Consider the following 22307-nt stretch of genomic DNA (forward strand, 5'->3'; position numbering starts at 1 on the left):
TGCTGGTCTCTAGGTTTGGAAATAATAGTTTAGAATCACCATAGTAAGTTTTTCAACTAAAAATAAATATTTTTCAATGTTCTGACTACTTAAGTACTTATTTCACCGTTTACAAGTTTAGTATTGATCACATCTTATTGGAAATTTAACGTAGTTTTCAATGGTATCAACAGATTTGTACGGAACTTTTTAGTTTTGCAGTTATCATTGTTTATTTGAAAGTGATGAGTGTCATGTCAACACCTAAACTGTGGCCACTGACATCTCCTACAAGTTATTAATGTTGTTGCTTCTTAATTATTCAGAAATCGTGAGATGCCGTCTGGTGTGATGTAGGTTTCAGAAAAACATTTTCTTTATCGTGCCAACGTTTCGATCTATATCGAGATCATCAGGGTTCAAAGTGTTTGTCTTCTGTGTAATTGTGCCATTCTTGCGTGTCGTGTTGAGAGTGCCCATTATTGCTACATGTTATTAAAAATAAATAAATATCATATTTTTACTTTTATTGCTGGAAGGGTACAAAAATTAAAAAAAATACATATATATAATTTAAAAATCTTTATTAAAATGGTTAGTATGAAAAATATATTGAATATTAATTAATACTATAAAGAGAAAACATATGGTGTAAAACAAAAATTTATTGACAACCCATTACAATAATTTTATGGTGAACTTGTTAGACATGGATAAAACACCTTCCTCTTGAAGTTCTTTAAGAGCATCATCCAACATTTCTCTAGTAACAACCTGAAACAAATTTTTGTAATTTAATTTATAAAATAGTTGCACCGATAGTGCATGTAATAAAAAGAGAGAGAAAAAAAATACAATTTGTGACGAATCTCTAAGTTCTTTGTACAACTTCTGGTAAGCAATTGTAGAGCCTTTAGCCTTGTTTTTGAAGTAATTTTGTAACGAGTCAATTATTTCTTGTTTTTTCTTACGTGCGGCAACACTTAAACCAGTGGTTAAAATAGTCACGTCGATTTTGCCTGAGAGGGGATCCGTTGCAGACTGTTTCAGTGCTTCCCTGTATAATCTATACACAAAAAAATAATCTTTCTTAAAATTTGGAATAAGACAAAATTGAAATTTACCTTTTTGCTTCTTCAACGTCAGACACTTCCACGGTGTGTGACAATCTCATTTTTGCATGTGCTTCGGACAAACGAATAAGCGATTCTAATTGCCTAGGGTAAGCGCTGATTTGCCCTCTGCCGCTACCGACTTTTCTCATTTCAACGTAAGAGCTGACTAATAAATTTCTAGCTGCTTCTGATAAAGTTGGGTGAATGTTTTCTCTCGCATAGACGATATAATCTCGTAGTACACTCACGTCCTAGTTAATAAATTTGTTTTATTGATAGAATACAACGATTAGTATTTCCAATATTATTACCAAGAATTCATCGTCGACTATGCTTTGCGCTTTGTGGTACAGAGAGACTAAATGCCTCGCAAGTTTTCGGTCATACAGTTCACTCTGTGGATCCAGCATTAGAAAAATAAGATCAAACCTAAAATACATAATCGTTACTTGGTGGCTCTTGATGAATTGGTTCTGAGGGTGTGGGATCACCAATTTTAACGCAACTTCCAAGCATTTTTACCAATGGGCTCTTTTTGAGAAAAAAATTAGCCTTTTTAAGGGAAGCAATTCACCCATCCAAAAAAGAGCATAAGGTACCTTTTTCTCGGCAACCAATTGTCCAATAGACTTATACCAAAAATTATATTTTTAAATTTCTAAATAACAATTTATACTCATTTAATTAAATTTACTTTATGCTTATAATTTGTATTAATATTTTAATTTATACAATATATGTACGTATATATAAATAAATAAATTCAATCATGAACACTCTGGATTAAGGTATGGTCTTGAAGAAGAAAGCAAATTCAGTTCACCATTATTTTTTTCAGCTTTTCATATTATTTTCTTATCACAGATTTAAAATATTAAATTATATTACAATTAATTAAGGTTTTTAGTTAAGATAAAAAAGTCAATGGCACGAGCGGGATTTGAACCCACGATCTTCGACTAGATACGCCGCTACTCTACCACTTGAGCTATTGTGACCTCGATCCACTCGGACACCAACCCCCACCTTTTGAGTTTTCCCTCCTTTTTGCCATTTTTCAAATGTCGTGTAATCGGGTTGGATTCTCAACTACAAATGAAACGGCCACGGAGAGCTTTAGTGAAGTATACTTCATTTAAATTCATTAAATTCACTAATTTCGTGGTCCACTTGACCAATTAATATATTACAATTAATTAAGGTTTTTAGTTGAGATAAAAAATGGCAAAAAGGAGGGAAAATTCAAAAGGTGGGTTTGAGATGGGAAGTTAGTGTCTGAGTGGATCGAAGTCACGACAGCTCAAGTGGTAGAGTAGTGGCGTATCAAGCCAAAGATCGTGGGTTCGAATCCCGCTCGTGCCATTGACTTTTTTTATCTCAACCAAAAACCTTAATTAATTGTAATATATTAATTGGTCAAGCGGACCACGAAATTAATGAATTAAATTATATAATAATCTTGAAATACATATACAACAAAGGCAGAAAATTTTATTTTAAAACCTAAGTAAATTAATTTGGGAAAAAAATTCTCAGCTCCTAAGGCTTATTGATAAAACAAGAACACTTGGACACTTGTCTAACATGTTTCTTCCTATTATCACTTTAAAAAAGTCAATAAATCATCTATGCCCTTAGCCATCTCGTAAATCAAACATAAAAGCATAAATGATAGTTTAGGAAACGTTTAAGGTACCTGGAAAGAAGAGTATGGGGAAGCTTGATATTATCAATAATTGTCCGATTCTTGTTCCATTCAGAGCCTACAGGATTTGCAGCAGCAAGGATTGCAGTTCGTGCTGTAAGTTGGCAAATAATTCCAGCTTTGGCAATACTCAGCGTTTGCTGTTCCATGACCTATTATTATGTTTTTTATTAAAAACAAGAAAAGAAAATAGATTTTTTAATTTAGTTGCTTTACCTCGTGTAAAACACTTCTAGTCGTATCATTCATTTTATCAAACTCATCAATACAACAAACTCCATTATCTGCCATAACTAAAGCTCCTCTGCAATATTAAACCTTTTAGTTTTATACATATATGAAAATATTTACCAAAAAAATTACGTTTGCAAAACAAGCTGACGAGATTCAGGATCTTTTGATACGTATGCAGTTAGGCCCACAGCGGAAGAACCCTTCCCACTTGTGTACTGTGATTTTGGTACTAAATTGTAAACATAACTCAATAATTGAGATTTACTCGTACCAGGATCACCACAGAGTAACACATTAATCTCTGACCTTAAATCATATTTGATATTAAAATATAAAAAATTAAAATGTAAAAAAAATTAAAATCACCTGAATGAAGAACGACCCATAATATTAAAAGTCTTCCTCGTGCCACCAAACAATTGCAAAAGAATGCCCTTTTTTACATCTTCATTTTCAAATATTGAAGGGGCAATAGAGTGTGCCAATCTTTCATATAAATCAGCCCTTTGACTTAAGCCTATCATTGCGTCAATTCGCCCGGGTGGTAATTTACGGGGTCTTTAAGAAAAAAAAATTAAATTGTTATATTCCAGAATTAAGATTATTTAGGTAATTATACAGATGCATGCACACACACGCACACAGAATGGGCCCTGATGTACAGCAAACTTTACTTGTGCCAGGAGAGGAAAAAATAAAAACTTTTTTTTAACGATATCTACATCATACGCTATATTTTTTATAAGGTGGACCCTCCCTATATATGATCAATTATATTGTACAATATAACAAATTTTGCAATATTTTTGCGAGTTTAGGATTAGTATTGGGTTTGCTCAATGATTGAACAAACGTTTGAGCGAGTTTAATTTATATTGCACCATATTTTTTCATTTTACCATGGAAGGTTAATATTGCACAATATTTTCAAGAGTTTAGGGTTAATATTGATGTTTGCTCAATGACTGGACAAAAGTTTAATTTTATTACACCATGTAAGGTTAATATTTAGCAATATTTTTGAAAGTTTAGGGTTAGTATTGAAGTTTACTAAATGGTGGAACAAAAGGTTTAGCAATTTAATTTTTATCTTGGCATATATTTTTATTGTTTAATTTTTACTGCACCATGTAGAGTTAATATTGCGCAATATTTTTGAAAGTTTAGGGTTAGCATTGAAATTTACTCAATGATTGAACAAAAGTTTGAGCAAGTTTAAAGCGGCCCATAGATGGTAAATATTATTGTACATATAGATTGCACAATAATTTGACGGTTGCCCCTTAACGTTCAATAATATTGTACAAAATTTTGTTTGCGCAATGAACTTGAATAGTTTGAAGGCGATATTGAAATTTGTGCAATATTTTGAGCACTTGTTTATACTTCACAAACAATTGTTGATATTGCGCAATAATGCCAACAGACGGTGCAATATTTTCCAGGTAGTACAATATATTTTCAACTTTTCGTCAATCATGCAATGTATTGCACAAACTTTCAATATCGTCTACACACGATCAATTAAATTGCACAACCCAAAATATTGTGCAGTAATACTGATCGCCTATGGGCCGCTTAAGTTTTATTGTTCCATATTTTTTTCATTGCACCATGTAGGGTTAATATTGTGCAATATTTTTGACAGTTTAGGGTTAGTGTTGATGACTGGACAAAAGTGTGATCAAGTTTAATTTTTATTGCACCATGTAGTGCACCATATTGCACAATATTTTTGAAAGTTTAGGGTTAGAATTGAAGTTTACTCAATGATTGAACAAAAGTTTACTTTTTCTTGTTCCATATTTTTTCATTGCACCATGTAAGGTTAATATTGCGCAATATTTTTTGACAGTTTAGGGTTAGTGTTGTTTGCTCAATGACTGGAAAAAGTTTGATCAAGTTTAATTTTTATCGCACCACGTAGGGTTAATATTGTGCAATATTTTTGACAGTTTAGGGTTAGTATTGAGGTTTGCTAAATGATAGAACAAAAGGTTTAGCGATTTAATTTTTATCTTGGCATTTTTTTTCATTGCACCCTGTAGGGTTAATATTGTGCAATATTTTCGACAGTTTAGGGTTAGTGTTGTTTGCTCAATGAATGGACAAAAGTTTGATCAAGGTTAGTTTTTATTGCACCATGTAGGGTTAATATTGTGCAATATTTTTGACAGTTTAGGGTTAGTATTGAAGTTTGCTAAATGATAGAACAAAAGGTTTAGCGATTTAATTTTTATCTTGGCATATTTTTTCATTGCACCATGTAGGGTTAATATTGTGCAATATTTTCGACAGTTTAGGGTTAGTGTTGCTTGCTCACTGACTGGACAAAAGTTTGATCAAGTTTAATTTTTATTGCACCATGTAGGGTTAATATTGCACAATATTTTTAAGTCTTACACGATAGCTGTAGCCAAATCTTGGTCTGATATTTGTGACAATAAGTCTTGCTCACACCAAAACATTGATGCTTATGGGCAATAAATATAACTTTGTGATAAACTGGGATCAAGATGTCATTCAATACTATTGGACAATAAAAGTATTGTGCAATGTTATATTGTAGGTGTAGGGTCGAGACTCATGTTATGTGTGCACTCACATATAAGTTGTAATTATGTAACATTTTTACTAACTTGTCACCCTGTTCTAAAAGTCGCTTTGAATCGACTTTATGGAAGTGCAATACATCGATGTGAGTTTTATACAAGGCTTTGGTAGTGCGCATCCTTGGATTTTCTCTTATTTGCACAGATCTGAAAATCCCTGTAACACTCACTCTCTGACCAGCTTGAACAAAATCTACCAAACTGTTATGGACATGTAATGTAACAGTGTGAGGTGTGTGCCCAGCAGGCATATCATCTAGAAAAAATAATAATCAATTAAGGAATATTAATCAATCAGATCATATTGTGCTTATAATCCAGTACCAGGCGATTCTTGGAGACGGACTATTTGTTTGTCAGTAAAAGAGCACCGGTTGTGTATTAATGAAAATGAAAAAGGCGAGTTGCAGTGGACGCATAAAGTTGGCTCATTTATCTGCCCTCTATCAATTTCAACAGTTGTCGTATAGCCACAGACGCTACATTTGAAAAAAGCCTCACGCATGTCAGGAATAATATCACTTGTTCTTATCACCATCCCACTAATTGTAATCAAGCTGTCAATATCTAAAATAAAACAAATTAATAGATATCATGATCATTATTTTTTTTTAAATTACCTTCTGGGTTCAAGTTCCTCATGTTTCTTGTCTTTTCAGCATTGAACGGGCGTATTTGAATCGGGTGGTGCAACACTGCATCAGGGTGCCTAGAGAAGTATAGCTCATTTGCTGCCATATCAAGAGCCGGAATGACTTCTTGAGGGTAGCAAATCAATTGCCGATAGAGTTCCATGTTATATTGTTCCAAATGGGCACAATTAACATTCAGAAAAGGTTCTTCCAATTCTTGAATCTGTCATCGAAGTAACAAAATTATTTTTAATTTTATAAAATATCATTATCAGTACATAATCAGTCTCAATTGTGCAGGCTTTTTTTTTTTTTTTTTTTTTTTTAATATATAATTATTTAAAGGTGGATAAACATGAACAGTTTATTTTTCACTCAGATTCGAATTCAGGAATGATGGATCAGCATCCTTCGCTGATGTAAATTACCCTGTTATACACATAATGATGAGAAAGGGTGTATCGGGTAATCAAATTATAAACTTTTATTGGTCCAAGTATGTTAGATAAAGATTAACTAAGAAATGCATAATCATTCTAATTCTAATTCCCCCCCCTTTTTTTTCTTCCATAAATATTTTTATTGATTTTTAGCAAACATGCTTTAGCCATGATCTAACCGCCCGAAAATATGAAAAATTGACCCCCTTAATTGATGCTGGAACAACAAACGAACGATCCTGAACATTCCATGAACGCTGTTTGAATGATCCGTGAACAACAAACGAATACTCTTTGAACGGTTTGAAATTTTTGATGTTATTTAGCACTATATGAACTTTCCTTGATCAAAGCTTCATTAATGTGTTAATTGTATGAAGAATTTAAATTCACTAATTTCGTGGTCTGCTTGACCAATTAAATCATTACAATTAATTAAGGTTTTTAGTTGAGATGAAAAAAAAATTAATGGCACGAGCGGGATTCGAACCCACGATCTTCAGCTAGATCCGCCGCTGCTCTACCACTTGAGCTATCGTGACCTCAATCCACTCGGACATCAACTCCCCATCTCAACCCCACCTTATGAGTTTTCCCTCCTTTTTGCCATTTTTCAAATGTCGTGTAATCGGTTTGGATTCTCGACGACAATTGAAATGGCCATGGAGAGCTTTAGTGAAGTGTACTTCATATTAATTCTTTAAATTCACTAATTTTGTGGTCCACTTGACCAATTAAATCATTACAATTAATTAAGGTTTTTAGTTGAGATGAAAAAAAGTTAATGGCACGGCACGAGCGGGATTCGAACCCACGACCTTCGGCTAGATACGCCGCTGCTCTACCACTTGAGCTATCGTGACCTCAATCCACTCGGACATCAACTTCCTATCTCAACCCCACCTTATGAGTTTTCCCTCCTTTTTGCCACTTTTGGAGTGGATCGAGGTCACGATAGCTCAAGTGGTAGAGCAGCGGCATATCTAGCCGAAGATCGTGGGTTCGAATCCCGCTCGTGCCATTAACTTTTTTTCATCTCAACTAAAAACCTTAATTAAGTGTATGAGGAATGTCAAATAATAATTTCTGTATTCGGAAAACCAGAAATCAGACAATCAAGAATCAAAAATTCAGTAGCCAGCAGGCTAAAGCAAGTTCATGGTTCTATAATTTAATTTATAGGATCTTAGTAGTCCAAGGGCCATGCCAACTAGAGTTAGGGTTTATTTCTTTTATTACTTATAGGTGTGTTGTGTTTATTTTCAACTTGTTTAATATAATTTGTATATTTTTTATTCTATTTTCTTTTCTTAATTGAATGAAATCAAACCTTTTTGTTTATTTCATTGCCAGGACAAACTATAATATTTAAAGGGTTAATTATTGCCAGGAAAATTGAATGGCAAACAAATTACATTATTTTTTTTTAATTTATTTTTTTTAATCATAACCAGGATTAAACTTCTCCACTGAGATTCAGGCACCCATTTCAGGTCTGTTGTCATGGAACCTGACAAATTGGTGTCCGAATATGGACTTTTACTTTGCACTATCACACCACAGGCACTGTAAATGGGTCCGTAGGATTGAAAGCAATGCAGAAAACTAAGGAAATCATTTTCATCATTACACAAATGGTAAGAGGTTCATAGATACAAAAAGAGGGAAAACCCCTGATTGCACCCTGGTTAATTGGACTGAATGTGGGATCTACAGTATATATGAATATACTAACTTAATACATGTATGTATTTAGTAATCATAATTTACTGTATTAATTAGTTTAATTAATTATTAAATTCACTAATTTCGTGGTCTGCTTGACCAATTAATATTACAATTTATTAAGGTTTTTAGTTGAGATAAACAAGTCAATGGCACGAGCGGTATTCGAACCCTACGAGCTTCGGCTAGATACGCCGCTGCTCTACCACTTGAGCTATCGTGACCTCAATCCACTCGGACACCAACTTCCTATCTCAACCCTATCTTTTGAGTTTTCCCTCCTTTTTGCCATGGTTTGAAGATCGTGGGTTCGAATCCCGCTCGTGCCATTGACTTTTTTATCTCAACTAAAAACCTTAATTAATTAATTATAATTTTTATCTAAGGTCTTGGTTGAGATGAAAAAATTAAAAATTAAAAAAATGAAGCCCTAGGCTATTGGGTTCGAATCCTGCTCATGACACTAGCTTTTTCATCTCAACCAAGCCCTAAGATAAAAAGTATAATTAATGAAAGTATATTAGCTATGTTTTTATAAAAATGGTTTGTTTCCCAATGTACAATTGGTCTACAACATACAGAAACTCATAGTTATCAATTTGAGGTTTACATAAAATTTATGAGGAGATAATAGTCCAATTATTATTGAAATAAATAAAAAATAAAAATAAAACTTGCAATCGATTTATTAACAGAACAGGCAATGCCTACTTTTTTGTTTTTGATTCATCTTCATATACTTCAATTGTAAGTCGCTTATTGTGCACTTACGAAGAAGGTGGTGGCGGAGGAGGTCCTTGTAAATCAGTTATGTGTGTCATACTCCACATTCTTGACACCCTATGCTGCATCCAGATAGATGATTTTCTCACACCGCGTAACGGTCGAGTGACAATATAAGGGCACAAAACATATGCTTCTACAGAGTCCCACAATAAGGTATTAAGAAATCTTCCTACCCAATAGCACAAAAGTATAATTAAGAATAACACTCCCATCGTCAGGAATTTCCCAATTTTACTAAATTCAGAAAATCCTGGGTAGACCCACAAATCGGTTATAAGATATATCAAGAATAACCAACCTGCATAAGCCAGGTAAAAAAGTGTCAGTGCTACGAGCGCATATATGTTTCGTGGAAGTTTTCGTGAAAAGGTTATTGTTTCTAGAATTTGATATATGAATATATTCACAAAAACCAAGCATTCTATCCACCAAGGAAGATATCTGGTTTGGGCATATCCAAAATACTGGCCATCTCCGAGTGACCGCATGGTGACGTACATAACAGACAAAAATAGCCCACAAGGAAACATTATCGACACTTCAATAAAATCTTTTATTTGATACAGTGCAAATAGATGTTGTGGTGGTCCATCCTCTAAAAAGCATTTTTTGTAACTCATCAAAAGTCTTATGTCCAAGAGAAATGAGAACATGCAATAAAATATACGAATTATTACAAGAAATGTGCTGAAGTACTTGAACGTCCCCAAGAATCTGTCAAATACCGATGTCTGATTTACCCGAAACATAAAGTGGGTCACAAATCCTGCGGTAAAACTGATCATTCCTATTAAATGTACAGTCATGTGAAGACTGATCATCACACCTGGGGCTCTCCTTATCAATGGCAACTCCATGTTTCATTTAAATTCTAATGGCAAATGTACATTAACAGAAAACAAATAAAAATGTTTTTAAACATTTGTAACAGATGATAAATCCTAAAATTCAGATTTGAAAACAAATTTAAAATCAAAATACCCGACAGAGCAAATTGAGAGATTGTAGCTGAAACTAAAGCTTTAGAGTTCGATTGTCCCTGAATGCCATATCAAAGCCAAATCACTTCTCCCCGCATCCGCCCTTGTATGGGCTGTCAAAAGCATTGCCTTGAAGTGGTAACCAATAACAGCGGTGGCGGCAACGCATTTGTATTGAGTCGTGGTCACCACATGGCAATAAAAGAATAGCTACTAGGACAGCCAGGTGGTACAAGAGGCATATAATTGATAGTAAAGTCCAAAATCATTTGAGATTGCTTCACGGCCTTGTAGGACATTGGGGAAAACCAAAAATTAGCCTTGTTTAGATAGCAGGGCATTTAGGGCAGAGGGGTGATATATAAATTAACCGAGGAAAACAAAGGGCAGCTAATAATTTTTACAACATACCAAATTGCCAGAAACATAAATGCATCGTTGTTAAGAATAAGGCAGAATTTCATTCCAGGATTATCCTCATTTTGGTTAAAAAAGTCATATAATGCCCCCATAGGGCTTGAACGGTTCTGAACAGCCTTGACTATCTTACTGTGGGCATTATTCCAGAGTCTCTAACCTTAAAAAGCACTATATACGCATACCTACTTTCTACACCGCACTTTTTTGGTAAGTTTGTCCTTTCTTTTAAATAATGTTGTAAAATTAAAAATAAGGTTTGCAAGTTTGTCTTTACATAAAGCAATGTTTTTTTATGCTTTAGTAACTAGAAAAAATTACTTCATTGTTTCTCTTCTACATGATTTTTTTTTTAACACCTATTTTGTCTCCAGTTTTATTATAAACAAACTTTGACAAAGAACATAATGAGAAAAGCAGTATATATATGTGACTAATTGAATTTTACCTACGTTTTCACATATTGGAAGGAAGTCAGGATGACCCGGGTAAATATCTTTATAAAATTGATCAACTGTGTTTCAGTTTTTTGAAATTATAGTTTATATTTTTATTTTCCTACAATGTGCAATAATCATATTTTTTCTAGAATCACCAGTCAGGACCACTTGGTACTTCATGGGGTGTAGCGACAAGCCGGAGCATGCATTCGAACATAGTTTTTGGAATTACAAAAAAATAAATATTAAATTGAAATTAAAAAAAAAATTAAATCATTCAAGTAATAAAAACTAAGTTAATATTTATTACTTTTTATTGTAAACAGTTTTTCTTTTTAATTTAATTTAATTTATATTCTTTTTTAACTTTAAACAATTCAAATGAGAGAAAAATTGTAAATAATTTTATAAATTGTAAACTATTTTATTGTTGTAAATACACTGTTTTATGTATGGTGATTAGTGACCATTAATCAATATTTATTCAGATATCGTGAGATCCGGTCTGGTGTGATGTAGGTTTCAGAAAAAACATTTTCTTTATTCTTTATCATGCCAACGTTTCGATCTTTATTGAGATCATCTTCAGGGCCTGGGATTTACAAACATTGTTTATATATTACAATTACATTTTGGATGTGGAAAAGTGAATTTATACAATGCAAAATATATTTTTTTATATATTCAATCAAGGTATTTCTACTCACTCAAAGTGTTTGTCTTCTGTGTAATTGTGCCATTCTTGCGTGTCGTGTCGAGAGTGAGATTTTGCTATTTTGAGTTTATATACGTTGGATTTTGAAGGGGTGGGGAAGGATGTCGGTGTAGAAAAGACATTTGGCGTTGGCTTCTTTGAGGTGAAAAGAGCTGATGAAGGGAAAAAGTGTGTTCACAAGTTTTTCTGAAACCAACATCACACCAGACCGCATCTCACGATTTCTAAATAAACACTGTTTTATAATTTTCCTTGTTCCTATTTCAAATTCATTCTGTAAAAAGTGAAATGATGGATAGTAACATTCGTAAATATTTGAGAAAAAAATAAATTGTTCTGATCTAAGGAGTTTTTCTCTTTTTTTTTTTTTTTTTTTTTTTTTTTTTTTTTTTTTGTTTAGCATGGAGAAATATTTTTCCTAATTGTAATTGTTTCGTTTTCTTTTTATTATTATTTTTTATTTATTTATTTATTAAATTTTATTTATATTTGTCTTTAATTTTAAACAATTCGAATGAGTGAAAAAATGGTAAATAATTTTGTAAATTGTAAACTATTTTATTGTTGTAAAGGCTGTCATAATTTTTCTTGTTCCTGTTTTAAATCCATTTTGTAAAAAGTGAAAACATGGATTGCAACAAACATAAATATTTGAGAAAAAAAATAAATTGTTCTAATCTAAAAAAAGTTTTTTTCCCTCCTTTTTTGTTTAGCATGGAGCAATATTTTTCCTAATTGTAATAGTTTCGTTTTCTCTTTATTATTATTATTTTTTATTTATTAACTTTGAACAATTCAAATGAGTGAACAAATGGTAAATAATTTTGTGTATAAAAATAATTTCATAAATTGTAAACAATTTTATTGTTGTAAAAATTTTTTCTTTGCTGTTTTAAAATTTTTTCTTTGAAAAAACTAAATTGTTTGAAATTTTTGAAATTGTATTTTTCCAATTAAAACAACCTATAGGGAAGATTTTAAGAAGAATTAAGCTAACGAAGTCCTTAATTTTGGAAACAAACTCGAAAAACTGAAAAGACAATTTCTTTTTTTTTTTTTTTTGATGGCCTATTTCGAAGTCATACGCCCTCCTGGTGGACTCTAAGAAGAATCTAGCTATAAAGACCTTAATTTTCTAATTAAACTCGANAATAGCCTATTTTGAAGTCATATGCACTCCTGGGTGGATTCGAAGGAGAATCTAGCTAAAAAAGACCCTAATTTTCTAAACAAACTCGAAAAAACGATTTTTTTTAAAATGTCCTATTTCGAAGTCATACGCCCTCCTGGTGGATTCTAAAAAGAATCTAGCTAGTAAATACCTTAATTTTCGAAACAAACTTGAAAAAAAAACCTATTTTTTTTTTAAATTGGCCTATTTTGAAGTCATACGCCCTCTTAGATTTTCACATTTAGTTAAGCCTAACAGTATTAGACGGTAACTCATATTATTATACAACAGACTAAACTGAAGACCTCTCCCTCTCATTGAGCATAATAATAGGTTTTTTTTTTTTTTTTTTTTTCATGAAAACTCAAATTAAATATAAAACTTACAAAATATTGTGGTTTTCTTTCTCCGTTCTCACCCACCCTAAACATTACTGTTTATTATTTGAGTCACTAAGGTCTTTGAGTCACTTCATTTTCTCTTAAAGCATGTTCGAGTTATACATTTGTAGGAAATATCAAGTTCAAAATGTGGAGAAAAAATAAAAATGTACCAGGACTGTGAGTTTTCTTCAAATTATTGAGGTTTGACTGTATATGGAAAAACTGTATGAACTGTACTAAATGTATCAAGCCGTTTTAGATAAATCATACCACTTTGAAAGTAAGTATGTGAAATATCATGATAAAATAAAAATGTACCAGGACAATGAGTTTTCTTCAAATTATTGAGTATGTGGAAAAAATGTATAAATTGTACTAACCGTATCCAGTCGTTTTAGATAAATCGTACCACTCTGAGCACTGTCAGTATGTGAAATATCATCGATGTAGCTACCAATAAACTCCTTAATAAACGTTTGAAATTTTGCTTTGCATTTTGCAACGACGACATCTGTACCCCAAATTACTAGAGTTGGACAAAAAGCTGAATCACCAGAATCTGCATCAGGCTGAAATATTTTAACGAACATAAATATACAATGTGGGCAATATAATCAACACAGATAAAATCAATTTTACCTCTGAACTCAAATTGACTTGTCTGATGTGCTGGTCCTGGCCAACATCTCTGCGAGGTTTAGGAACAGTAGTACGAGTGACTGATGCTGGAGTTTTGTGAGAAGATAACAAACTGGGAGTACCGTAATTTAACGGTGAGCTCATATTCTCATCCCCCAATACTAAAGCACAAAAACAATGAAAAATAATATCACAAAGAATTGCTTTTGACTTACTCTCGAAATTTTGAAGTGCTTGTCCTGGAGTTAGGGGAATGGAGAAAGGATCAGACGGTTCGATTACAAAGTCCCCTTCATTTTGTGATGCTTGAGAAGGATGAGAAGGTGTGCTGCGCACACTCCTTCCCCCTCTGGCTTTTTTAGGAGTATTTCTTTTTGGAGGCATTCTAGAAAAAAACATTACAATCTTAGAACAAGCCTTTGAAACAGAAATTATACATCTGACTACTGATACTTGGTAATAAGTTCTATTTCAAAACTATCTGTGACTTTTTCTGGGTGCATGATTACAGGTGACATGTATTTGTGAGAATTAAAAACACAGAGAATAAATCAAGTAATATATTTAACAGCAATAAAGACATTGAGTATGATTTTGCAACATATTGGGATAAGTGTAGCATTTTTCAATAATTCATTTTTATCCCCTTTGTGGATTGAAAAGACGTTTATTCAGTCATTGTTTTCACATTCTGAACATGGACTAGTGATGTTTTTATTCGTTCGATATTTCGTATTTTTATAAGGTGTTTTGTTAATTTCAATTGGAGGAATAACAACGGGTCAGGCTAATAGGAAAATTTGTAACGTGTATGTGTGTGATGTTGCTTTAAGAGAAAGCGCTGTTCATAAGTGGTTTGTTAATTCAAATGCGGAAATTTAATTTGGAAGACACAACTCTGGTCATCCTTCAACTTTTGATGATGACCAAAAGCTTTTGTCATAAATGACTCACACTCAACGGCACAAGATATCACTGAGACCTTAATTTAATCCATATATGTTTAATGGTCATAATTGACCATATTAATATTTCAATTAATTATTCTTTTTATTAAGGTCTTGGTTGAGAAGAAAAAGTTAGTGGCATGACTTTTCGATCCAGTTTGTGCATTTTTTTCCTTTGATTTTTTATTTGATTTTTAATTTTTCGACATTCAATTAAAACAATTATCTTTTTACCACATTGTTTATGTAATTCGAATATATTTAAAATCAAATTGTTTTAAATTTAGTAACCAACCTGTGCTGTGGAATATTTTTTTCTAATATTTTATTACAATGCAATTTTGATCACAGTATGTAATTTGATGAATATAGATTTATAGCTATTTACATATTTTCATTGTGGGAAATAAATAATTAATGTTATTCTCCCAATTCATTTCACTAAATAAACATAACTGCCTACTCCTTAGAGAGGATGTCGCGATGCCATTCCCTTACGGGAATCCATTGAGACGCCTTACGGGATCGAAGAGATGGGTTCTGTGGTACAAGACTTGGGCGAGACTATCGCGGTGACAGGAGAGATTTGTGCAACATAGAAAATTTGTTTAAGGATTGTTTCAGATAAATGAGACATTAAGGTCATTGTGGGGCGTAGTATTGGAGATATAATACAGAGCATTTATAATTGATCTGAGTACTTTAGATTGAGAGGATGAGAGAATTTGGATGTTAGGTTTAGCAGTTCCCCACAATTATATTCCAAAAGTCCAAATCGACTATGGCAACATTTTGTAAATTTTAAATTTGTTTTTTGTCGATAGCTTGGAATATCATTCTATAAATTTGTAGAATAAACCGTAGCCTCTGTTTAGGTCTTGTCGTTTAAGTCCTGCTGATTCCACATTAAGCAGTCCAGGTGGAACCCAAGTAACGAACGCAGTCAGATTTGTGGATAAGAACGTTGCTAGTATATTGTGTTTTTTTTTTTTTTAATTGTATATGTGACATAGATGCACTTGCTTTAATTTATCGTCATGTTCCATCGTCTACACCAATGTGCTATACATATATGTCTCTGCAGATCTTCTGAAGCAATCGCTCAGGGATTGAAGATAGTACAGCTATACCATCAGCAAAAGATCAAGAAGGGTGGTCGGTTTAGTGGGTCTGCAATATAGAGGATTGGTCCGAGCTCATTGTCCTGTGGTATTCCTGTGCCAAGAGAGCAGTATTCAAAGTAATCCTAATCCTTTTCGGACTCAAAACACCGCTCTGTTAGATAAGAGAAAGACAGTGGGAAAGAAATGCTTTAATTTGTACAGCAGATGGATTTGAGGAGTATTGTTGTATGTTGAGTGAGTATATTGTGAGATTTACTTTGGATCGAAAATGTGACATGGATGCACTCCCTTTCATTTATCTTCGTTTTCCATTGACTACACAAATCTGCCATAGATTTGATATGTATCTGCGCATCTTCCAAACACAGGATCAGGTTTAGAGCTGTATCATCGGCAAAAGATGCTATGGTGGTACGTTTAATGGGAACATATGCAGTATTAAGGATAAAGGATTGATCCGAGCACCAGCGGTACTCCCATGGCTAGAGAGTAGAATTCGGCTTAATCTGATCCTTGTCATACTTGAAAGAACCACTCTGTTAGATAAAAGAAAGGTAGTGGGAAAGATACGCTTTAATATGTACAGCAGACGGATTTGAGGATAGGAACGTTGTGTATTGAGTGAGTATATTGTGAGAGATTTGCTTCAGAGAGAAAATGTGTCATGGATGCACTCCCTTTCATTTATCTTCATTTTCCATCGTCTACACAAATCTGCCATAGGTGTGATGTCTCTGTGGATCTTCCGAACAGCAGAATCAGGTTTAGAGCTGTATCATCGGCAAAAGATGCTATGGTACTACATTTAGTGGGAACATCTGCAGTATAAAGGATATAGGACTAATTCGAGCACCAGCGGTACTCCGGCACGGCCAGAGAGCAGTATTCGGCGCAATCTGATCCTTGCTGGACTCGAAAGGACCGCTCTGTCAGATAAGAGCGGAGGATTAAGTAAAGACTATTACACCCTCGTGTGTAATAATTAAAAAAGCAAAATTCCTTAGTTTTTTTTTAACCACTGTACAGATAGCAACAGGTAGTGGAACAAAATGGTTCAAACATTGATTACATTTGTTTACAAAGGACTGAATTTGATACATTCATGTAATTTACCATTAAAAAAAAACTCTACGGACTTATTTTACAGCCAGTCAGTTTCACGGTATCATAGCGAACATATATTAAATAAAAGTAACAAAATTGGACAGTAAATTTGAAGCTTAAAATTGACTTAAATCTTACTTTTAAAAAACTTCGCTAATCAGAAAATATTGTAATTTTATACTAAAAACAGCAAATAGGCTCTTCTTTTAATATAAAATTATAAAGATCAGTGCTGATCGGTAATTATCTCGTAGTATTGTACAAATATTAAACTCAACCTGGATAAGCTGCGGCAATCGGGATCAGAAGATAATCCAGGCAGAACTTAAAAAAACCGACGAGTGATGAAACTGGTAACTTTAAAAAACTTTAATCACTTAAAAGTTAAATACGACTGAGAACAACACAGAGACAGACGAGTGCCGAGTGACAAAGTGCCAAGGCTAAAAGTAAAGGCGCCAAGGCGGGAAAACGTTGTTCTAGGTTAACAAGGAAAAGACAGAGAAGAACAATTAAACATATAAAACAAATATTAATATAAATGTAGACGTTTAAAAAAAAATATCCTCAATTTTTTTCATATAAGAACATAATGGTTCATAATTCAGATAAAAGGACTATTGTGTTGATTGGTTTTACAAATAAGCGTAAATTTTTATTATTGCTTATAAAATTTAATAGTTTTTAAATGTTATTATTTTTTCTAATTAATTTTACAGCAAAATATTTTTAACTTTAAATTATATTATAATTTCTTTATCAAAAATATAGAGATAAGGAGAACGACACTAGCGCTTCCTTCATTGACGTAAATTAAGTACAAATCACATGACCCTTTTTTTTTAAAATTAATTTATTTATTTTAAAGGTACAAATAGGGCTCTGAACCTCATTTGAATATTAGACATTGAACAGTGAACACCAACATCGTGTTTCGGAGAGCGGTAAGTAGAATCGTTTACTCAAAACCATTTCAAATTACATTTTCATCATTATTATTTATTTTTTATTAAGTTTCGTGGTCCGCTTGACCAAATAGATTCTTTTCGATTAATTAAGATTTTGGGTGAGATAAAAAAGTCAGGTCACAAGCGGGATTCGAACCCACGACCTGCGGCTAAATAATCCGCTGCTCTACCACTTAAAAATTCGAAAGATTGTAGGTTGAGATGGGGAGTTGTCTGAGAGGATCGAAGTCACGATAGCTCAAGTGGTAAGACCAGACACTTTTTCGACTCAACCAAGACCTTAGATAAAAGAATAATTCATTTGAATAATTAATATGGTCAATTAAAACAGCTAAATATATACGGATTATTATTTATTTCTGGTTAAATTTGTAAAGAAATTATTTTACTTTTTCTGGCGTAATAATTAATCTGATATCATCGCCAAGATGGCGGAAAATGGAGGCATTTCTCCTGATAAAACGTTAATATATTTGAAAATGACTAGTTTAAAAGATCTCAGAAATGAGTCAGTTAAAAATTAAATTAATTATTGACTATAACATGGAACTTTATCGTCTCAACGATCTCGCTCATTTTTAGGTTTTCATAGAAAGTTTAAAAAACACAAAGCAGGGGTTCAAGGTTAACCACAAGAACATAAAGATATACAAATATATCCTTCATAACAATCACTACCCTAAACACATGGTATGGTATGGTCAAAAATGATACTATAAAGCAGGGTTTGCACTCCCCTGGCACTGTTGTCTTCTGGCTTATTGTACCTTCCTAGTTCCTTAGTTCAGTGCAATAGACTCAATCCTTCTTCTTAGAAATATCAGGTCATTGACTGTCGCTGCTGTCATTTGATTCCCCATGTTTTTTTCCGTACATTAGGTTAAATCTCTATTGTGCTGTTGCTTCGCATTCGAAGATGATATGAGTGGCTGTTTCCTCTTTCTCATTACATAATCTGCAAATGGGATCATCGCTGTATATACCCATGTTGTGTAGATGTTTTCTCATATGCCAGTGACCGGTTAATCCTACCACTCCTTTGAGTTTGGCCCTCTCCAATTGCAGCAGTGCTTTTGCCAGTCTCGATGAGGGTTGTTTCATCATAAGTTTACTATGTCTAGAACCGCTAGAGTTTATCCACTTCTCCTTTTGTTTTGCTTGGATCCATTCTGCGATGGAGGATTCTATATTTGTTTTTGTTATCGCAAGAATAGGTTCGGGGCCTAGGTATGGTCTTGCAGATCCTCCTCTGGCCAGTCTGTCTGCTTTCTCGTTACCCAAAATTCCCCTGTGCCCTGGCACCCAAGATATCATCAGGCTGTTGTTTCCCCAGGTTTTGGAGATTTTGGAAATGTTGATGTGATTCTTTTACATGCTAATGCTTTAATGGCTGCTTGGCTATATGATCTTATGAGGATTTTTTGTCAGTGTAACCTCTTTTAAGATTTTCCAGGGCACAAGCATTGATGGCATGTATTTCTGCTTTAAAGACCGAAGTGTACTTCCCTAATAAGTTTGATTGCTCATGATTTGGGCTTGTAATCCTAAACACATAATCAACAGAATAATCGACAGCTACAACCAACTAACACCTTCCATTATCACTAATAAGAGTACATCAATTCTATCAAACACAGTCAACCCAACAGACATATCCATTCCATTCGTTCACGGCCTATAGCACAAATTAAATAAATTCTTTTTTTCTGATAACTTTAAAATAGCGTTCAAAAACTATAAAACTATTCACACACTTTTTTCAAAAATTAAAGATCCAACACTTCTAACAAATAAGTCTGATGTGATTTACAAAATCAATTGTGTAAATTGCCCAGCAACATACATCGGTATTACATTCCAATATCTGGATAAGAGAGTAAAACAACATATGTATGATTGCAACAAACCTAAACAAAATCCTTCAGCACTGACTATCAATAATTTTCAATACCAACACAATTTCGTTTGCAACAATCCAAAAATATTAAATACAGATCAAACAAACATAAACGTGCCTTTTTAGAAATGGTTTAAATCAACAGAGTTAAACCCAGCATCAATTACGCAACAATCACATGTAAACTCAGCCGCAGCCGCAGCTACGCTAATATCATAAATCAAATTCTATATCAATAGCAGACAAAATACATAATACAACATGTAAAACAATCATTACACTCCACACATCAAACAATTTCTCCCTAGTCCAAATCATCAAAAATTTATCCTTCTTTTTCCCTAATAATCCCGTCTATAATAATCCTGAAAAGATAACTAAGCCCGAACGTAAAACCATTCCCCCTTTTTCCCCATTGTCAGCCCCTTTCACCTCAAAGAAGCCTGACTGATAGAAAAATGAATTTTTAACCCTACTTCCTTCCCCAATTTAAAATCAAACATGTGTAAACAAAAACCATTTATATCTCACAATACTCTCTACACGTCACACAACCGTGATACATCTACACGCAAAACCACGATAAATCTAAAATTTCTATATGGCGTACGTCATTGTATAAATTCATTTTTAAATCTTGAATAATTTGTAAGAAAGAAAAAAAAGGAAAAAAAATCAAAAAACCACCAGCTTTGGAAATGCATATTTTCTCAGTCTTTTAAGTCATAGACCAGCACCGCTGGGTCTCATTTTTAGACAATTTTACACTGAACAAGACATTTTTTACATGTTTTCTTAGCTTAAGTCATTCATCAGTAAATTAAAAAAATATTTTTGCACTTTTTACAAAAACTTCAAAGTGAGATTTGGAGCCTAGAAATCGTTCAGGAGGGGCGCCCTATATCAGTCGAAAGGAAAAGTTAATAAGCTTTCAGTTGGTCACCTTCCACTTCGCCCGATTTCTCAACGGTTTTCCAGTTATTCCTGAATTTTTGGGAAAAACGTGTTTTTTTAGTGCTCATGCAAGCAACCGACCACTCTCTATTCCGATTTTCGAGAATGCATACATTTTGAACCTTCATGTTTTATCCAATTTAACGCTCTACAACTTTAGTTCCGAGGACTTTTTGAAAAAAGGGTACAGGGAAGCAACAATTCTTACTTTGAGCCTTTGGGATGCGGAATGCATATGATGTCAATTCAACCTCATCATGGAAAATCAACTTTTCCTTCTTCTCATTTCACAGGTTTTGTGGCATTTTGGCCTAGAATAACGTATAGAAACAGTAGGTTTATAGAAATGAAAAATGGTGGAGTGTATGTTTTTCAATCTTTATAAAAAGATAGTTCCTACTCACAGTTATTTTCAACAATCCGGATTTCAAGCTTATAGCTCATCATCAGGTTGAAGGAATTTATAACCAGGTCTCTTTTGTAATCTTGATAAAAATTAGTTATAATATTCATGTCGAGAGACTTGGTTGTTGTGATGATGATGAGTTATAACCTTTAAATCCGGATCGTTGAAAATAATTAACTGTAAGATCAATCTTTTTATAAAGGACCATCTTGTTACAAAAAGCATACCTTTTCAAGCGTCTTCCGTCGCGCATAACTCATAAATGGTCGATCCTATCAAAATTTTCCTTTCTGTAAACGTGGCATAAAATAAGCTCTACAATCGAAATGTACAATAAAAAAAATGGGATTCACATTTAAAATAACAAAGTTAGTGTCATTTCCCAGTTAAATGAGAAAGTTATGTTAAATCTGTTATCACCACGCGATTCCTAGCCACAATTAAATTGTGGTTAGTACAAGACCATTTTTTGCTAATGCTAATCGTTTTGGAAATAAACAGGGAGGGGCATTTTGTTGTTCCAAAAAGCAGACCCGCTCACGCGTCTACTGCCGGGCATAATTCAAAAATGGCCTATCCTATTAAAATATTCCTGGCAGTAAAAGTATCATAAAAGAAGCACTTTAATCGAATTGTACAATAAAAATAATTAACTTAAACCAAAATTAACTTGGGGTTAAAACCATTTTTTGGTAAAGTTGATGGCGGAATAGCAAGTCCCCATCGACCCAAAATTAGACTAGGTATTTTTTTCCTCCGACCGATCACCCGCCAACTCGATGTTCTAACGAGAAACTGGTTTTTAATGCCGCTTAATTTTGAACGTGCGAAAAGCGAGGATTATAAGAACTAAATATTACATTAATAAATACTGTAGAAAATAATTCTAAATTAGTGATTAATTTGTAAGTTTATATTTAATCATTAATAGCAA

At 33.2% G+C, this 22307-nt stretch overlaps 1 protein-coding gene and 1 long non-coding RNA gene across 2 annotated transcripts; one reads left to right on the top strand and one right to left on the bottom strand.

Annotated features, from left to right (window-relative positions):
• Positions 1 to 624: 624 nt before the first annotated feature.
• LOC106664319 (DNA replication licensing factor MCM4) lies at positions 625 to 17607 on the bottom strand. The gene is made up of 15 exons (XM_014389941.2): positions 17427 to 17607; positions 14189 to 14358; positions 13974 to 14134; positions 13715 to 13903; positions 6266 to 6500; positions 5970 to 6212; positions 5673 to 5901; positions 3400 to 3591; positions 3163 to 3339; positions 3016 to 3103; positions 2791 to 2951; positions 1406 to 1523; positions 1104 to 1345; positions 835 to 1045; positions 625 to 753 (listed from the first exon to the last, which is right to left on the bottom strand). The coding sequence occupies exons 2-15, from the start codon at positions 14355 to 14357 to the stop codon at positions 658 to 660; spliced, it is 2511 nt and encodes an 836-aa protein (XP_014245427.1). The 5' UTR covers position 14358; positions 17427 to 17607; the 3' UTR covers positions 625 to 657.
• Positions 10175 to 11304, top strand: LOC106664326. The gene is made up of 3 exons (XR_001340160.1): positions 10175 to 10835; positions 11000 to 11113; positions 11215 to 11304. It is a non-coding gene; the product is annotated as an uncharacterized LOC106664326 (long non-coding RNA).
• Positions 17608 to 22307: the final 4700 nt, after the last annotated feature.

The sequence above is a fragment of the Cimex lectularius genome, unplaced genomic scaffold (assembly GCF_000648675.2).
Source record: "Cimex lectularius strain Harlan isolate CLEC.00 unplaced genomic scaffold, Clec_2.1 scaffold250, whole genome shotgun sequence".
Classification (NCBI taxonomy): domain Eukaryota; kingdom Metazoa; phylum Arthropoda; class Insecta; order Hemiptera; family Cimicidae; genus Cimex; species Cimex lectularius.